This window comes from Emys orbicularis, chromosome 2, assembly GCF_028017835.1.
Source record: "Emys orbicularis isolate rEmyOrb1 chromosome 2, rEmyOrb1.hap1, whole genome shotgun sequence".
NCBI lineage: Eukaryota > Metazoa > Chordata > Testudines > Emydidae > Emys > Emys orbicularis.
This window is the reverse complement of record NC_088684.1, coordinates 235599441-235618896: the sequence shown is the minus strand read 5'-3', so window position 1 is coordinate 235618896 and position 19456 is coordinate 235599441. Positions and strand designations below refer to the sequence as shown.

The 19456-nt window shown below is 42.8% G+C and overlaps 1 protein-coding gene across 1 annotated transcript in view; it reads left to right on the top strand.

Annotated features, from left to right (window-relative positions):
- Positions 1–19456, top strand: part of KLHL7 (kelch like family member 7) — a 43558-nt gene that overhangs the window by 22550 nt on the left and 1552 nt on the right. The window contains exons 8-10 of the mRNA XM_065398983.1: positions 13741–13981; positions 17208–17409; positions 17705–17802. Of these exons, the coding sequence (XP_065255055.1) occupies positions 13741–13981; positions 17208–17409; positions 17705–17802 (541 nt within the window). The remainder of the gene's footprint in view (positions 1–13740; positions 13982–17207; positions 17410–17704; positions 17803–19456) is intronic.

Below are 19456 nucleotides of genomic sequence, written 5' to 3'. Positions count from 1 at the left end.
ACGCAAACTAAGCTTAATACACTAAGGAGTACTGGCCACAAATAATCATTTCTCACCCTAAATGTTGTTTCAAGCAGGTTGCAGAGTTTCTTGAAGGTAAACTGCACTGCTTGCAGCTTAAATCTCCAGGGATTCCTTTTACAGGCTGATCTGTCTCGCCTGGGCTCACTCCCTACCTCCCCCAGCCTAGTTCCTTTGCTGAAAACACCTGAAGAAACAGTCTTCCTTCTTGGGCAGGTAGGCAGTCGAGAAAAGCCTAGATTAACTCACTCCTCAGCCTTAATAGGATTTACATATGGCGGGAATCTTTTGTTTCCTAGCCCACCCCCTTTCCAGTGGAAAAATACCAGCTCAAGATGGGACCCTGTACCAGGTGACATGACCACATGACCTTGTAGAGTCAAAGCAGCATCCCAGGAAGCTTCTCAGGAAGGTGGGAGATTAGTATTTTCAAAGCTCTATTGTCCTTCTTAATGAAACCATCCAGGCTGATTGCCTACTGTCTGGTGGGCGTTTCAGTTGTAATTGCTACATAGTCAATATTCCTAACTTCAGATACAGAAATGATACATGCATGCAAATTGGATAATCACATCAGTAAATCATAACCTTTCCAATGATATCTCACATGATCCCTCTTACATAAAACATATCTTAGTTATGCCATATTCATATTATGACAATATTTTTATGAAGAATATGGGGTGTAGTGTCACAATATGGTCCTGGCCCCAAGAACTTAATTTTTAAAGAGGAAGGTTAACTTTGATATTCTTAAAACTACCTATTTACATACAGTACTTAATTTTTATTAATGGTACCAAACTTATTTCTCTGTAGTACTTGATATAAAACTGATTTAATATAACTTTATTCAAGAGCTTTATCAGCAATGCCATCCCTGTTGGAAACAGATAAATACCAGGAAATACTAGCATAAAGTAATTAAGTAGGAATACGTTGTGTGAGGAGAGATCATAAAGGGACATCATCAATTTTAAAAATTGCACTTTTCTCTGCTTTTTTTTAAATTGACTAGATTTGAAGTTGGTGTCTCTTAGCCAATTTTGTATTCATATTAATTGTACCTTGTCACATTTACTGATCAATCTTTGATATAAAAAATTTAAAAACTGCATACTTTTTAGTGTAAATTAAGAGGTTTGCATGTATGATAGCACAGCAGATTCCAGAACCCTTTTACACGATGCAAGGATTTTTGTTCATCATTCTGATATCGGGTGCTTGAGCTCTGCATGAAGATGACAGGTAATTACTACTTAGGGTATGTCTACACTACGAGAGTAGTTCGATTTTACTTAAATCGAATATGTGGAATCGATATTACAAAGTCGAACGTGTGTGTCCACACTAAGGACAGTAATTCGACTTTGTGAGTCCACACTAATGGGGCAAGCGTCGACATTGGAAGCGGTGCACTGTGGGCAGCTATCCCACAGTTCCCGCAGTCCCCGCTGCCCATTGGAATTCTGGGTCGAGCCCCCAATGCCTTCTGGGGAAAAAAATGTGTCGAGGGTGGTTTTGGGTAACTGTCGTCATCCAACCGTCACTCCCGCCCTCCCTCCCTGAAAGCGCCGGCGGGAAATCAGTTCGCACACTTTTCTGGTCAGTGACAGCGCGGACGCCACAGCACTGCGAGCATGGAGCCCGCTGCGACCATCGCTGCAGTTATGGCCGTTGTCAACACCTCGCACCTTATCATCCACCTTTCCCAGAGGCAGATGCTGAGAAATCGGGCGAGGAGGCTACGGCAGCGCGGTGAGGACCTGAAGTCTGAGAGTGGCACAGACCTGTCACAAAGCACGGGACCCCGCGCCGAGGACATCATGGTGGCAATGGGTCATGTTGATGTTGTGGAACGGCGATTCTGGGCCCGGGAAACAAGCACGGACTGGTGGGACCGAATAGTGCTGCAGGTCTGGGATGAATCACAGTGGCTGCGAAACTTTCCCATGCGGAAGGGGACTTTCCTGGAACTTTGTGAGTTGCTGTCCCCTGCCCTGAAGCGCAAGGACACCCGGATGCGAGCAGCCCTGACTGTCCAGAAGCGAGTGGCCATAGCCCTCTGGAAGCTTGCAACGCCAGACAGCTACCGGTCAGTCGCGAACCACTTTGGCGTGGGCAAATCTACCGTGGGGGTTGTTGTGATGCAAGTAGCCAACGCAATCGTTGAGCTACTGCTCTCAAAGGTAGTGACCCTGGGAAACGTGGAGGTCATCATAGATGGCTTCGCCGCGATGGGATTCCCAAACTGCGGTGGGGCTATAGATGGAACTCACATCCCTATCCTGGGACCGGATCACCAGGCCAGCCAGTACATTAACCGAAAGGGCTACTTTTCAATGGTGCTGCAAGCACTGGTGGACCATAGGGGACGTTTTCCAAACATCAACGTCGGATGGCCGGGCAAGGTTCATGACGCTCGTGTTTTTAGGAACTCTGGTCTGTTTAGACGGCTGCAGGAAGGTATTTACTTCCCGGACCACAAAATAACTCTTGGGGATGTGGAGATGCCTATAGTCATCCTCGGGGACCCAGCCTACCCGCTAATGCCCTGGCTCATGAAGCCCTATACAGGCGCCCTGGACTCTGAAAAAGAACTCTTCAACTACCGGCTGAACAAGTCCAGAATGGTGGTGGAGTGTGCTTTTGGACATCTCAAGGGGAGATGGAGAACCTTACTGACTCGCTCTGATCTCAGCGAAACCAATATCCCCATTGTTATTGCAGCTTGCTGTGTGCTCCACAATCTGTGTGAGAGCAAGGGGGAGACCTTTATGGCGGGGTGGGAGGTTGAGGCGAATAGCCTGGCTGCTGATTACGCCCAGCCAGACAGCCGGGCGATTAGAAGAGCCCAGCGGGACGCGCTGTGCATCCGGGAGGCTTTGAAAGCTAGGTTCCTGAGTGAGCAGGGTAACCTGTGACTATTAAGTTTGTTTACAGAGAAGCTGAACCTGCCCCCGTTTCTTTACCCAGTAAATGTTCACTATCCTCTCCAGTTACATACCCCATTCACCCCCTTCCAACACACGTTTAAAAATAAAATCACTTGAAATTTGTTAATGAACACCGTTTTCTTTACTACTGTTTTCGCGGTAAAGTGTTGAACCTGGGACGCAGACTGTGGTGGGGAGCGGGTGTAGTGTAGTGATGCAAAGGACGCTTCTAAACTCCAGGAATGACAGGCTCCGCACTGGTGGACTGGTTGTTTCAACGGAGCCTGCCACCCCTCCTGTTCGGGACTCTGTGTGTGGGGGCTATGTGACTTTGTGGCAGGGGGAGGACAGTTACAGATCCCCTGCTGCGTGGCTCTGTGATCCAGGATAAGGACCGCTGCATAAGAGCTCTAACTGCCCTCCCCCGCCACAAAGTCACATAGCCAGCCCGCATCCCCCACCCCCCCCTCCCCGAACACACACACACACACACACACACACACAGAACATGAAAACCACCTCCCAGACTGACCAGGGTAACTAGTGACTGCAATGTGTGTGTGCCCTGCTGCTGAACCTGCCCCCGCGTCTGTACCCTGGTAAAGGTGACTGTCCTGTCCAATTACCAACCCCCTTCCCCCCCTTCAAACAGACTCTCCTCTAAAAGAACATGATGGAAACAGTAATTAACAGAAACGTATTTTTTATTAGCAACTACACATGAAACTGGGGGATGAAACTGGGACGGGGGCTTGGGTGAGGCGGGAAGGAAAGGACTTACCAAATTTTGGGGAATGAGAGCCTTCTGGTACTTGAGCAGTCTGCAGGGGTGGAGTGAGAGTTTTCACGGACTCTGCCGCCCCTCCTTCTTGGGACTTTGGGTGAGGGGGGTATGGGACTTTGTGGTGGGGGAGGGCGGTTAGAGATAGACTGCAGCGGGGCTCTGTCCTCCTGCCTCCAGTCCTGCAGAACATCCACAAGGCGCCGGAGCGTGTCCGTTTGCTCCCTCATTCGTCCAAGCAGCGTTTGAGTCGCCTGCTGGTCTTCCTGCCGCCACCTCTCCTCCCGTTCCATGTGTGATCGGTGGATTTGGGACAAGTTCTCCCTCCACTGGGTCTGCTGGGCTGCCTGGGCTCAGGAGCAGCCCATAAGTTCCAAGAACATGTCCTCCCGTGTCCTCTTCTTCCTACGCCTAATCTGCGCTAGCCTCTGGGAGTGTGATGCCAGGGTAGGTCGGGAGACAGTCGCAGCTGTGGGATGGGAAAAAGGGAGTGAATTCCTCAGAAAGATAAATTTTGTTGTGAACAAAGAACATAGTCTTTCTCTGTGAACAAGACCATGCACAGCACCTATCACATGCGCACTCAGGACAAGGTCGAATTTTCGGCCTTCGCATTCAGTGCCTGGGGTCTTGCAGTGCAGATCAGACAAGCGGGACAGGACAGCGGAATTTGGGTAACAGGCTGACATGGTAAGCCGTAGACTTGTGGCTGCTTAAAACTTTAATAATAGCACTGGCCTCCTTTCACGTTCAAAGCAATGCCAGTCCCTGCTGCCAGCAATCCGGCAAGCATGAACTCTGCCCCTGTCCCACCCCCTCGCGGCTGTCCCAGGGAAAGATCCCTGTATGCTGCTCCTCTCCCGCCTCCACCGCGTGGTTGTAAACCGCCGGTTACAGTTCTATAAAGGAACAGGCAAGCAGTCCCAATACTAACATTCCCCTACCTAATTCAAAGCAGGTCACCATGAGCGACATCACTCTGATGAGGATTTCAGAGACGGAGAAAGAAAGGATGCTTCGGGAAAGCCTGCAAAGACCAGGGCCGTATGCCGCCATGCTCTGCAAGGCAATGATACCCGAGTACTTGATTGTCTCCTGGCGCGGAAACGTTTCCTACCACGGAGGACCCAATAAGGCCGCTCTCCCCAGGAACCTGATGCAAAGGCTTTCCAATTACCTCCAGGAGAGCTTCGTGGAGATGTCCCAGGAGGATTTCTGCTCTATCCCCGGACATATAGACCGGATTTTACTGTAGCTGCACTGGCAGGGACTAAACAGTAGAGCGCCTAGGGCAAAACAATCATGCTAAAGCGGACATTGTTAGATTTTTTTTCAGTAGTTGCACTGCCAAGGACTGAAACGTTAAGCGCCTAGGGCAAAGTAATCATGAAAAACCCATTGTTAATATTGTTAATATTCCTGTTCTGTTAAAAATAAATGTTTACATGTTTAAAACACTTACCGACTGATCCTTCCCCTGATTCTGTGTCCGGGTTAACGCCTGGGGACAGTTGGTAGGGGATCTCTGTAAGGGTGATGAAGAGATCCTGGCTGTCGGGGAAATCAGCGTTGTAAGCGCTGTCGACTGCCTCGTCCTCCTCATCTCCTTCCTCATCTTCCCCGTCCGCTAACATGTCCGAGGAACCGGCCGTCGACAATATCCCATCCTCAGAGTCCACGGTCAGTGGTGGGGTAGTGGTGGCGGCCGCACCTAGGATGGAATGCAGTGCCTCGTAGAAACGGGATGTCTGGGGCTGGGATCCGGAACGTCCGTTTGCCTCTTTGGTCTTCTGGTAGCCTTGTCTCAGCTCCTTGATTTTCACGCAGCACTGCGTTGCATCCCGGCTGTATCCTCTCTCTGCCATGGCTTTAGAGATCTTCTCGTAGATCTTTGCATTCCGTCTTTTCGATCGCAGCTCGGAAAGCACGGACTCATCGCCCCACACAGCGATCAGATCCAAGACTTCCCGATCAGTCCATGCTGGGGCCCTCTTTCTATTCTGAGATTGCATGGCCATCTCTGCTGGAGAGCTTTGCATCGTTGCCAGTGCAGCTGAGCTCGCCACGATGTCCAAACAGGAAATGAGATTCAAACTGGCCAGACAGGAAAAGGAATTCAAATTTTCCCGGGGCTTTTCCTGTGTGGCTGGTCAGAGCATGCGAGCTCGGACTGCTGTCCAGAACGTCAACAGAGTGGTGCACTGTGGGATAGCTCCCGGAGCTATTACCGTTGATTTCCATCCACACCAAGCCTAATTCGACATGGCCATGTCGAATTTAGCGCTACTCCCCTCGTGGAGGAGTACAGAAGTCGAATTTAAGAGACCTCTATGTCGAACTAAATAGCTTCGTTGTGTGGACGGGTGCAGAGTTAATTCGATGTAACGGTGCTAAATTCAACATAAACTCTTAGTGTAGACCAGGCCTAAGTCACGGTGGTGGGTGCATCTTGTTAGTTCTAGCCAGCATCTAAGTGGAGTGGGAGCCTTTCTGAAACACAGGGAACTAACTGTTGGGCCGAAGAGGATCTTTAATTAAAAATCTTAAAAACCAGCCAAACTTGGAGATTCAAAGACTGAGGCCAGAATGGACCATTAGATCATCTATTCTGACTTCCTGTATATTGTAGGCACTTAAATTTCACCCAGTTAAGCCTGCACTGAGCCCAACAACTTGTTCTTGGCTGAAGCACATCTTGCAGAAAGGCAACCAGTTGTGATTTAAAGACCTCAAGAGATGAGAGAATCCACTGCTTCCCTTGGTCGTTTGTCCTCACTGTTAAAATCTCCAGACTGATTCTTGTCTGCATATTTATACCTGCCTCTGGAAATTTCCATTACATGCATCTGACGAAGTGGGCATTCACCCACGAAAGCTTATGCTCCAATACATCTGTTAGTCTTAAAGGTGCCACAGGACTCTCTGTTGCTTGTTAAAATGTGTGTCTTATTTCCAATCTGAATTTGTCTGGCTTCAGTTTCTAGCCTCTGGTTCTTGTTATGCCTTTCTCCACTAAATTAAAGAGCCCTTAATACCCCGTATTTTGTCCCTGTCAAGGTACCTCCCAGTCTTCTTTTTGATAAGCTACACAGATTGAGCTCTTTAAGTCTCTCACTGTAAGACATTTTCTCCTTATAATTTTTGTGGCCCTCTTCTCCAGTTTTTCAACAGCCTTTTTAAAATAGGGACACCAGAACTGTACACAGTACAGTCTCACCAATGCTGTGTATAGAATTAAAATCGCCTTCCTACTCCTCAGCATGCATCTCCAAGGATCGCATTAGCCCTGCTTGCCACAGCGTCACTTTGGGAGCTCATGATAAGTTGTCCACTTCAGAGTCCCTGACTTTCAGGATACAGTCCCCAATTCTCTAGGTATAGCCTGCTTTCCTTGTTCCTACATTTATCACTTTGCATTTGGCTGTATTAAAGTGTATTTTGTTTGAATGGACCCAGCCTACCAAGCAATCCAAGTTGCTCTGTGTGACTGCCCTGTGCTCATCATATACCATTCCACCAATCTAAGTATCATTAGAAAATGTTATCAGCAGTGATTTTATATTTACTTCCAGATCATTGATGAAAATGTGGAATAGCATGAGGCCTAGTACTGATCCCTGTGGAATCCCACTAGAAACGTCCCATTCAGTGATGATTCTCCCTTGACTAATTTTTGAGAATTATCCGTTAGCCAGTTCTTAATCCATTTAACGTGTGCTTTATTGATTTTTTTTTTTTTTTTTTTGGTATAATGTAGATTTTTTAATTTCAGTTACTAATAAATCCAAACAGCAGGAAGGGAGTAAATTTAGATGGTATGCAGTGTATATATACTCTGGTAACCTCAGCTGCTTACAGAAAGATTATCTATGCTTTCCACTATCACCCCAACACACACACGAATCCTAAAACACATTGATATATATTTTAAAAATTAATTGGGGTGATATGATGTGTTTTTATAAAAATACCACAAAGGAATATACTATACCAGACGTATTGCTGTAAAATTGGCATATCAAATATGTGTTACAGTTTCAAATGGCTGTATGCTGTGTGTGTTTTCGGTGGACTGTGACGGGCCATTTGAGGCCATAGAACCTATGATTCAGAATGTAGGAGTCCATGGGTAAAATCTTGGGTTCCATTTGAAGCGAATGGCAAAATTCTCATTGACTTCACTAGGATTAGGATTTCATTCCATGTCTCTTCCTTTTTGTGCACAGATAGTCTCCCTTGAAATCCAGGAAAATGTAACCAGACTTGCTCTTTCCTATACCTGCATCTGTCACTTGGCTCTTAGAAAGCACTTAAATTCTCTGTCTCCAAAGATGGAATTCTGTTAGGAACTGTGGATTCCTAAATAATTAATTGCACTTTACCTCTCTGATCACTTGATTCACATACTAAAGAAAGATATATGAACACTGTCTTTGTAGGAAACAGAGTAGAGATTTGTATGGTAGGATATCATTTCCAGGGTAAAATGATGAATTCCCAGCAAGAGGTTGTTCAGAGAGGTGCAATCCATGTTTGAAAACATACCTACTATCTTTGATCAGTCTATTCATCCTCTTCAAACAGTTATTTTTTTCTGACATTGCATACATCACAGCCTTGTTAAAATGTGCTTTGACCTCTCTGTGTTAGATCAAATTGTTTCTCGTAATCGCAGATCATAGATAAAGTATGAAATTATTTTAAGGCAGAATGGAAACTGGCTCTGAGTACTACAGCTTCAGTCATTAATTGGTAGTTCTGTTATCTTGGCTTAGAGCAGGGGTCAGCAACCTTTCAGAAGTGGTGTGCCGAGTCTTCATGTATTCACTCTGATTTAAGGTTTCACGTGCCAGTAATACATTTTAATGTTTTTAGACGGTCTCTTCCTATAAGTCTATAATATATAATTAAACTATTGTTGTATGTAAAGTAAATAAGGTTTTTAAAATGTTTAAGAAGCTTCATTTAAAATTAAATTAAAATGCAGAGCCCCCCGGACCAGTGGCCAGGACCCGGGCAGTGAGAGTGCCGCTGAAAATCAGCTCGTGTGCCACCTTCGGCACGCGTGCCATAGGTTGCCTACCCCTGGCTTAGAGTATATCCAGTCTCTTTGCCAACATAACTAATAATAAAAAGGCTAAATTCCATGATAAGTACTTCCTGTTAATTGAGGTAAAAGTGGAGAGGGGGGAAGACCCATTAATAACTATATAAACTAGTACAAAATTCCTAGATATTTTTTTGAAGGCTTAATCTTGTAAAAGCCCCTGATGTATGCTATGTGTGTGTGCTGCAAGGCAATAACTTGCAACTTGAAGAAAGGTTGTGTTTGCTGTCAGGTGATCTTCAACCAAAACCTAAATGAGATATTACAAGTAAGAGCCCTTTGAATTTTCCAATGTTCTGCAACAACTACTCTGGCCCATCACAAGGTCAGAATTATTTGACTCTGGATGAAGCTTTGTGCAGCCCTGCTTGGTCAGAAGAACTCCTCCTGAGTTATATGGCCTTGAAGATGGGACGGTAAAGAGGAGTGACAAGTGGGTAATTGGGGATCTGAGAATCAAAGACAGGGTAAAAGCATTTTGTAAACACTGGCTGGAGCTCATACACTTGTGCTGCTAACTAGCCATATATTAGATGTTCCATTTGATATATGTTGTTGAGCAGTTCTGTATTTACTCAACAATACTGAAAGAGCTTTTAAAAAGTCTCTCAAGCAGCACTGTAATTAATCTTTTATTAAATTAATATTGTGGTATCGCCTAGAAGCCACCGAGCAAGGATCAAGGCCCCAGTGTGCTTGGAGTTGCAAATGCTGTGTCCGTGTGCATATACCATCTAAGGCTCTAATCCCGCAAAGATTGGCGCACATGCTTAATTTTACGTATTGCCAGTGATCTCATTGAAATCCATAGGACTGCTCACAGTACAAAAAGTTAAGCACATATGTAAATCTTTACAGGGCCTTAGTAAAGAATAAAACTCAGTTATATGCTGCCTGCTGCACACAGGTTTGATAGAGAGGTAGTCCTTCATATTTAACTTTAATGTAGAGAGTTTCCTACACTTCTATTGAAGAAACACTGCTAAAGGTTGTTTCCAATCCAGTAATTTGGAAGGGGGAAGCTATTTGGTGGGAAGGAGCATTGCCTTCAAAGAGGGTGATTAATCATCCTCCTCAACCTGTCATCAATATTAAAAACAAAAACAAAAAAAACCCACCGCCACTTGGAAGGAATTTCAGATGACAGATCACAAAGGAATTAAGTTCTGTGTGGGAACCAACACTATTATTAATGCCCTCATTCAGCAAAGCAGGTGGTTAAGTGCTTTGCTGGACTGGGGCCTTAGAGCGTTATCATTAAATAAACCCACAGGGATACCAGTTAGTCTTCTATAGGTTACAGAAGGATCATTAAGTCCCATGTTGCTATCCTCTTATTTTGGGATTTAGCTGCTGTTTAACCTTGGAAAGTCCTGCCTTTCCCTATGTCTCTGATTCATCCTTTGCTGTGATTATATAATACTTCTCCAAACTAGACTAAGTATCCTCCTTGGAGGAATACTAAAAAAATGTTATAGAGTAACAACATGGTGGTTGCATGACATCTGCTATTGTAGGAGATAAAATATAATTTAAATCCCACAGAAGTGAAGAAACTTAAGAGTTAAAGGGACACAATCAACTTGCAAAAATTGCATGTCTCCCTAAAAATGTTTTCTCTACTAGTGTTACAAATAACAATGGTAAATAACAGGGTGCAAAAGATTTCTTTCAGGTTGTTTATTTAGTACACAAAGTGCCATCAAATGCAGATTTTTCTCCTGTACAGACTGCTAGTCGGTTTTCCTGTTGTTGTTTTTTTTCCCTTTGTCATAAAACAGGGAAGAGGAAAACCATTTAAAAATAGAAAAATGTGATTGCACACATTGGCACAGAAATTAGGAGGAGTGGTTGGAAGCTATTTCTGCCTGTTGTCAACTTGCTATCTAGTCAATTAAGTGTCCTTTTTAAAGTTAAATTCTGCTTTCCTAGATGCACCATGGCTAAGGGCTCCTGTGATGCATACCTTTCCCTCACTAAGAGGGGGAAAGAGTGGTGCATCATGGAAGATGTAGTTCAGCTCATAGAGGAGAATGATTGCATAAGGCATCTGAACTACAGCTTCCATGAGACACCATGGCACCATTTTAATTAAATATTTCAGTTTTCAATATTTCATTTAAAATAAATCTAAATCATGTGCAGGAGGGGGGGGGGGGGAAACTACTTCCCAATCCACGCTACTGAATAGCATGACAGATGGGTAACAATCTTGGCATCTTGTTAAGCCGTCAGCACAAATCTTGTATGCGTTACCCCGAGTCTGCTTTTTTTTCTCTGACAACCTGAACTATCGAGTTCAAACTTTCTGGCTTCCCTTTTTTACTCTCCTTTACCCCCAAAACCAACCAGGCCTGACACAGGCTATTAGTGGGGAGCAGTACCTCATCGCCAGAACAGGACCTTGCTTGCTTCTAGTTAGAGGATGATGAGTCTGCCGAATAGGTCACCCCAGAGGAGGGTCATGGAAGGCCCTGGGCTTCCCTACAAGGTCTGAAGCATGATTCTGGAGGAAATAGGAGTTGTGGATTGAGGCTGCTGAAGGGGGTCAAACCCACTAGATCCCCTCTGCAGTTGAGGGAGAGAAGCTTTTTGCAATGAAATCAGGTAGAAAACAGGATGATCTTACACAAAGTAGCAAGAGAACTTAAGGTTTAAGTATTCCTTGATAAGGTTAGTTTTCTTCCAGTGCTGTAGCATACCTTCTCTGGAGGCTGTCAGGAGGGTCAACCTAAACAGCATCCTCATGTGGCATTACTGATTGTGACCCGGGGTGCCTGGGGCAGCCCTCACTGGAAATGCCACGGTCAGGGCAGGCTGCGAAAGGGAGAGCAGATGCTTCCAAGACTTGTGGGTAACATTGAAGTTGAACTCCCCAACCAGTCACAGACTGCGCTTCTGATCCTTCCCCCCCCCACTGGTTATCAAGAAGCAAAAAAGAAATCACACAGCCCCCTTATTGCATTCCAGTTCTCTGGCTCTCAGTCAGCACCTAGGTCCAGTACAGTGAGAAGTTATTTAAAAAACTCTGCTCACATATACAAAAATGTTCTTCTGACCCCAAAGGTGATGCAAACACATAAATGAGATTATCATATTTGGCAAATTATATCATTTTTGCAGATATCTTACATGACATATCTGGCACAACTCATTGCAATTTTACAATACTAATGTTCATAATATCCTAAAGTGTCCCCCAAATTCCATACAGCATCATACTGATAACTTAAACAGTAGTCCCAAAGGTGACATAAAATAGAATGGTCTTCCACTACCCTTGGGGGGCCCTTCTGCCCCACTCTTGTGGGGCACTGACAGATTTTTTCCCCAGAGGCCTAGCTCTGATCCAAGCTGCTGACCCTGGAGCCTTTCTTACCAGACTGGATCCTGATTCCTAATCTCCCTCCTGGCCATCTGCCTGGGTTTTGGCCCTTTCCAGGGCCTGCCACAGCATCCTCCTTTCCTGCCACAGGATCCTCCTTTCCTGCCACTTTCTCCCTTCAGGGCCAGTCACAGGACAGAACTTTCCTCTTGCGGCTCTTCTCACCAGCTGAATGCTCCCAGCTTGTTTATGGAATTCATCTGATGCCTTCCCAGGTGGGTCTGAAACTGAATTCAGCCACCTGATCCACCTGGGGGAGAACTGATCCATCACAGGCAAGGCTAAGCCTGACTTCCCATGAGGGGCCAGCCAGCCTGTCACATAGCCCAAGAAATTAGTGTTAGCCCATTGCTCATTATCACCAAGGTCCTCATGCATCTTGTCAACCCTTCTTGATGTGTGAGATGCTTCTAAGGCAGATTGCAAGCTGTTTTGGGCTGCAGTCGTCAGTATATTGATTTTACTTAGCTCTGTTACCTTTACATTGAGTCCAGATATTGGTAACATTTCTTTCTCCATGTCTGACCAAGGTATCATTCATACTACCTCCTTGAAATACATGTACTTAAAGTTATCTTGAAGACCACCCAGCAACTTTAGATAGTGCAGAACGCAGCCACCCTCCACCCGAATGGAGTAGGGTGATGCACATGTAATCCCTGTGCTCAAATCTCTTCACTGGCTCCCTGTGCACCACTAGATGCAATTCAAGCTGTTGGTGAAAATCTTTTAAAGCTCTGAAATGTAGCTGTTTAAAAGCTGCCTCTTGTACTATATGCCATCACAGTGTGCGGTCAGCTCCTTGGTTGGACGTTTCTAGGACTTCCCCAGCGAAGGTCCCCCGCTCATTACCACCCATGTTTGGTACTTGTTTCTTCTTGCAGTCTGTTAGAGCTCAGATCCCTGACAGTGTGGCTGCTAACATTTCTGCCAGCAGCATTATCAGTTTTTATTAGTGCTATCCACTGTGGATAGCTATGTATAACGTGTTGCTAAAAACTGTAAACAAGCTCCTAGCTGTCAGCAATTAGAGCTCTATGTGAGATGCAAATTTTTAACACTCTTTTGTAAAACTGGGCATATTTTTATTCTGTAGTAATGTCTTCTTTCTCTATATCAGATGTCTCTTCTTCCAGTCCCATAAAATAAACAACTTTAACCATTTTACGGACAGCATGTATAGTTTCTGATATGATGGTAGTAGGAGGTCAAATCTTTTTTTGTACTTTTTGTGCTTTTATTAAATTCTCAGTTCTCAGGAAGGTGTTTTGGGTGCACAAAAGGAATAAGAAAACAGAAATCGGTACTGCCATGGTTCGTTGCAGCTAACTGCATGTGTGTCTAAGAGAATTTTTCAAAACGTATGTGCCTGAGGAGCGTTCTTCAATTCACAGTACTGGTGTTTTGTTTTGAAAAGGAAACTTAAAACTGATCATGTCTAAATCTCTGTGAAAATATTGGTTTGAAAACTCTCACTCCAGGTAGACATTACCTGTTCTTTATAATGCAGGATTACAGCTGGACAGACATCCGATGTCCCTTTGAAAAGCGCAGAGATGCCGCTTGTGTCTTCTGGGATAATGTAGTTTATATTTTGGGTGGCTCCCAACTCTTCCCTATAAAGCGAATGGACTGCTACAATGTGGTGAAGGACAGCTGGTATTCCAAACTGGGACCTCCAACGCCGCGAGATAGCCTTGCAGCCTGTGCTGCGGAGGGCAAAATTTATACATCTGGTGGTTCAGAAGTGGGTAAGACACAATCTTTTTTTTTTTTAAAAAACCCAAAAATACATTAAATGCTTTTTAGTTCCATTACTTCCTTGTTTGAATAGAATCTATACATGTTGCTGTAATACTAGACTATAAAGTTCTTCTGTTCAATACTAGGTCTCTCTTTTCCCAGATGCTGAGAGGTTTTATCAATTTGTATTGCATTTTTAGATGCTATTTTACTGAGTAAAAATGAACAGTCTATCTTTTATCTGTATCATAAAGAAATTACAACAACTGCCTGGAGTAAATTAGCTGCAAGCAAATACATTTTGGGGGTCAAATTCTGTTCTCTGTTTACTGGTGTAACTCCCAGAGAATTCCACTGACTTTTGATTCAGTAATAGCGGAATGTAGTCCAAGATTTTTTTGTCACAGCTAATGCAGCACCAAGACATTGCATTTGGGTAGCTAGTGTGAATAAGATTTCTGTTAATAGTCTTACTATAATGGGCCTAATAAATATGAAGCCCAAATATCAGCTATCTTAATAATGCCATTTAATGTAACTATATAGTATTTTCAAAAGCTATCCATTTGTACGGGAGGGAAAACCCTACTTAACTGTTCATGGAAAGAAAGATTTCCTATCCCCCAATTTTGGAGGATTATTTGTTGAAAAAAGTTGCTTCTTGCTGGTTTGTTTTTCTCTCGTTCTCTGTTAACTTCAGTTAATGAGGCAGAAACTAACTTTCTCCTTCAGAAACAGATTTTTGACTGTGTAACAGTGAAAAAGATCCTGTAAACCACAGAGGAAGATAAAACTATTGCCAACACAAGTGCCTTGGTTCTGATTTCACACTTTAGTATTAGCTCAATTTATTTCAATTGTCTTATGCCTAATTTACACTGATGTAAGTAAGGTCTTCATCAGACCAATTGCTGCAATGTAATGTATGTAGAATCTCACAGATTATTGCTGTGAGAGCTAAAAGCTCTGCAGTCGGCCAAAATATCTAATGCTGTGACAGTACAATTCATAGCAAGTCATTTTGAGTTCTGCCTTGCTGCAGAATAAAGCAAGCAGAAGATAAACAACCATTAGCATCAGTGCTTAACACTGAAATATTACTACCTTGATAAGAAGTTGTGATATTTAGATAGCATTTGATTTTAAAATACTTCATCAGGTTTGTCTTTGCAATTGATAAGGCAACAGTTCATTGCTGCCATCTAGTGTTGTACATATGAAATAACCGTTTTCCCTCTTTCAAATCATTTACTCATCTCATGCTGTGATATTCAGACCTGAGTAAGGCCTAGCCTTCTCTGTCCAAAACAACAGTCCATGAAGGTAGTGTGTCCGAAACTTTGACTGCATAGGCTCTTTTGCCAAGCATCTCGTGAAGTTAATACACCTGTAATAGGAAACTGTTCTAGGATTTATGTGTTTTCAGTTAAATAAGATGTATAGTTCTCCTTTTAGCACTATAAACGTTTAAGATATTTAGTTCTCCTCTTACTATTCTATTAGAATTAATTTTGGCAGTGTGTTTTAGAATCTTTGACAAACATTGGCCAATTGTCCAGAAGAATATTTTTATTCAAACTGTGACAAACTTTTACCATCCTGTTTAAGATCAAAGTGAATAAGTAACATTTTTACCTGTCTTATGTCTAAAGTTTTTTTCCCTAATCTTCCTATAATACTTAGTTGTAAATTCTAGATTTTTCAATAAACTCCTCGACAAGTCAGTAACTTATTGTGTGTTGTTGGATTGGCTATGATAAGAGTCTGAAAAACATGGTACCAATTTAATCCAGGTTGAGGATTTCACTGGCTGATTTCTATTTATTCACTGTAGACTATACTTTGGCTAATATGGCCTCTTTCCCCCTTATTGCTTTGGTGGGAGTGCATTTTAGTTTTAACTTGAAAATTTTTGTTAGCTGTTGCAAGTGATGGAACTCTTTATTTTATTTGGACAAAAAGAGAGATTCCTTTATATTGTATTGAAAATGTATTCAGAACTGATGTTGTATTTCGGATTTTTTTAAATAAAGTTCTATGGCCATTCCTGTTAATGCTAACTTGCACAATTCCCATTAGCGTTAATGTGTGTGTATTTATATAAAGGAAGAATATGCTCCATTCCGTGTGTAGTTTAGCTTTATGATTGTTTATTATCCCATGTTGTCCCTGCTAAATGGAACTAAAGTGTGACACAGCCTGTTTCATAATTAGTTAATGTGCAGCTTGGCTAGTCGGATGATAATATGTACAATATACATGTATGTTTCATAGAAGTCTATGCAGGCCTGATGGCCTAGTGAAAATGTAATGCTCTGCCACATGGGTTCCAAGGGTTTGAATCCCTACCTCCCAAGGCAGGCAAGGGTTGGGAGTTCTGCAGAAGTAGCATGCTCAGTCCTGGAGGTAGAGAGGAGGGGGAAATACCTTGCCTTCAGTCGAGTGATGATATCTGATGGAATGAAGAGTTAAAATGACAGAGTAGCTAGAGGAAACCATATCCAACCTTCTTCAGTTGGGCCTTGATTCAGACAAGCACCTAAGCTGATGCTAAAGTATCATTGAATTACTGTTGTAATCAATAGGACTCTTTCTATTGACTTCAGAAGGAACTGGATTGGGCCTTTCAAGGGAAGGGCACTGATACGGGACCTTTAGGAAGTGAGAGGCACATGCCATCTTGCCACCCCCAGAAAAGAAGTACAATATCAGATGGTAGCTTTGTAGTTAAATGGTCACTAATCACATGGATGTAAGCTACCACATCATTCCAAAAAATAATACATTGTGACCAGCGTTATGAAGTGAATTAATCAAGCCATGTATTGTCATGTGAATCCTGTTGATTTGTATGAATTTGTGCAAAGACAATTTACAAGTCTTTATCAATTTGACTGTGGCATCTAAGAGTTCAGCACATTTCAAATAATGAAGCTGACATAAACTATCATTTTATCAATTACATGTAAATGTACTCTCTCATGTGTCTGTTCATTTCTTCTTTTAATCCACCTCCCCGAGCTATTCAAATGACTTTCATTAAATTTTAAAGTACAGATATCAAAACTTATCCCAGGTTTAAGGCCAGCTAGTTTTTAGGGGGGTGGGGTAGAGAGGAACGGGATAGAAAACCGCTTTCCCCTTTAACTAATGATTGAAGTATTGACTCAGTATTGTTAGGTTTTTCTTTTCAAATACAACCGCTAAAGTAAATATTACTTTGTTTTCTTGAAGGAAATTCTGCTCTGTATTTATTTGAATGCTATGATACAAGAACAGAAAGCTGGCACACAAAGCCCAGCATGCTGACTCAGCGTTGCAGTCATGGGATGGTGGAGGCAAATGGCCTGATTTACGTATGTGGAGGAAGCTTGGGAAACAATGTTTCTGGAAGGGTCCTGAATTCCTGTGAAGTTTATGATCCAGCAACAGAAACGTATGTACCAATGCTAACGCCCTTTGTCACTAGTAGTTCTTGTGGACTTGCTCGATTTTCAAATAGCTAAACTATAGACAACCAGGAAGAATTGTGCAATTACTGAAGAAAGGACAGGAATAGTGAATAGGAATCCAAGATATTTGACTGACTGGCTGCAAACTGGAGGTCTGTGCTTTAGGTAGCTTTCCTCCTCCATATCTTGCCTTTCCCCAATCCCAGAAGATGGGAAAGAAATGTAAATAAATGACCAAGAACTAGGTGAGTAACTCTTCATTTTTTTTCTTTTTTTCAGGTGGACTGAGCTGTGTCCAATGATAGAAGCCAGGAAGAATCATGGGCTGGTGTTTGTAAAAGACAAAATATTTGCTGTGGGTGGACAAAATGGCTTAGGTATTCAGTTTTGTAACTCTTCAATTTATCCACAAAATATTGTTTCTGACTATGTTCTTTTTTACATACAAGTTATTAATGATTAATAATCATGTTTTATTACAGTAATACCTAAAGACCAACCAGGAATAGGGCCCCATTGTGCTAGACACTGAGCGAGCAAACAGAGTAACAGATACTCCTTGTCCTGAATATCTTACAAACTAAATAGACAAGACAGACACAGGGTGGGAGAAAAGGTAAAACACACTAGCAGAGTGAAGAATGTGATAGTGGTAAACAGCATATAAGTTCCACAATTTTGGGGGTTGGGGCGGTGGATTTACTTAAGAGGGTATCAACTGGAGGGATCAGGATGGGGCAGGAGAGGATTAAAGGGGCAGGTGTGGAGTGAAGCTAAGGTAAAGAGACTGTGAGGTCGGAGGAAGGTTGAAGCAAACAGCTAATCAGTACTGGACAGAGAAAGTTCATTGCAGTCATGTTCACGCAACTGAAGGACTCTTATGAGCAGACGAGTAAAAGACTGGTTTGCAGTCTTCCAACTAAACTAGTGGATGAGTTATCTTGATAACGTGAACGTTAAAATTGGTATTATGCTACTTTGTAACTTGGAAGACCACTTGTTAGTTTGTTTTTGTTAATACATCAAATCACTACAATTTTTGATAAAGCTACATCTACTATTTTTGGAATGTATTGCTTGGCAGCATGGCACTCATGCAAAATAAGAACAGAATCTATATCATATTCCCTTTTTTGAATACTCATACTGTAAAATCTGATCTAGGTCAGAAATTAGGATACAGTGAACCTATCGTTTAGAATTGTGCCTTATGCTTAGTAGAAATCTGGTACCATGCAGTCACATAAAGGTATTATTAAAAGGCTGAAATTGGAATTTAGTCAGGACACAAGGGTAAGCACCCCTCTTATGTGAAAAGAGCTCTGGGATCTGAACAACCTCAGGCTATTAAGGGCCCTCATTATTGCATCATATGCAAAAGATGGCAGCTTCTTCAACAAACCCTCTTCCCTTGTTTTCAATTCCTTTCCTAGCGGTATGTTGGAATTACTGAGTCATTAAGAATAATTAATGTACCTATTTGTTTTGTTCAGCACTCTGTTCCCCCCTCCCTCCCTCCCAGCTGAGGAAGGTTTCCCTTGCAGCTAGGTTGGGAGAATTGCTAAGCTCTCTAGTAGCTTAACTTCTTGAACACTGGCAGTGTCAGAAACTGCATTTTTATGATATTGATCTCCATTTCTTTGCTTTTGGGGTGACAGCAAACACATACTCTCCTCCCTCCACTGTTGCCTCCCTTCTTTCTGCCTCCTTGTATCCTAGATACTTCCCAAACTTTCCTACTTGAAATTGGATCTGGTGGAACTGCCAGTAGTAAGTACTTTGGGGAAGCTTGTTCCCACTGTTAAATGAAACTATTCTAGAACAGGGTTAACTGGATTAACTTGTCATTTGACAAGAGGGTAACTTCATTACTCTTCATTAGATATTTTTGAGAACTGGCAACGGTGTGCTTAGCTCTATGAGAGAGAGAAAGATACAGTCACTCCCCTGAGGAACTTACAGTCTAAAGGATTATTACAAATCAATAATTAAAAAGGGTGAAACTACCTGTTTTGACTGCCCTGAATACGT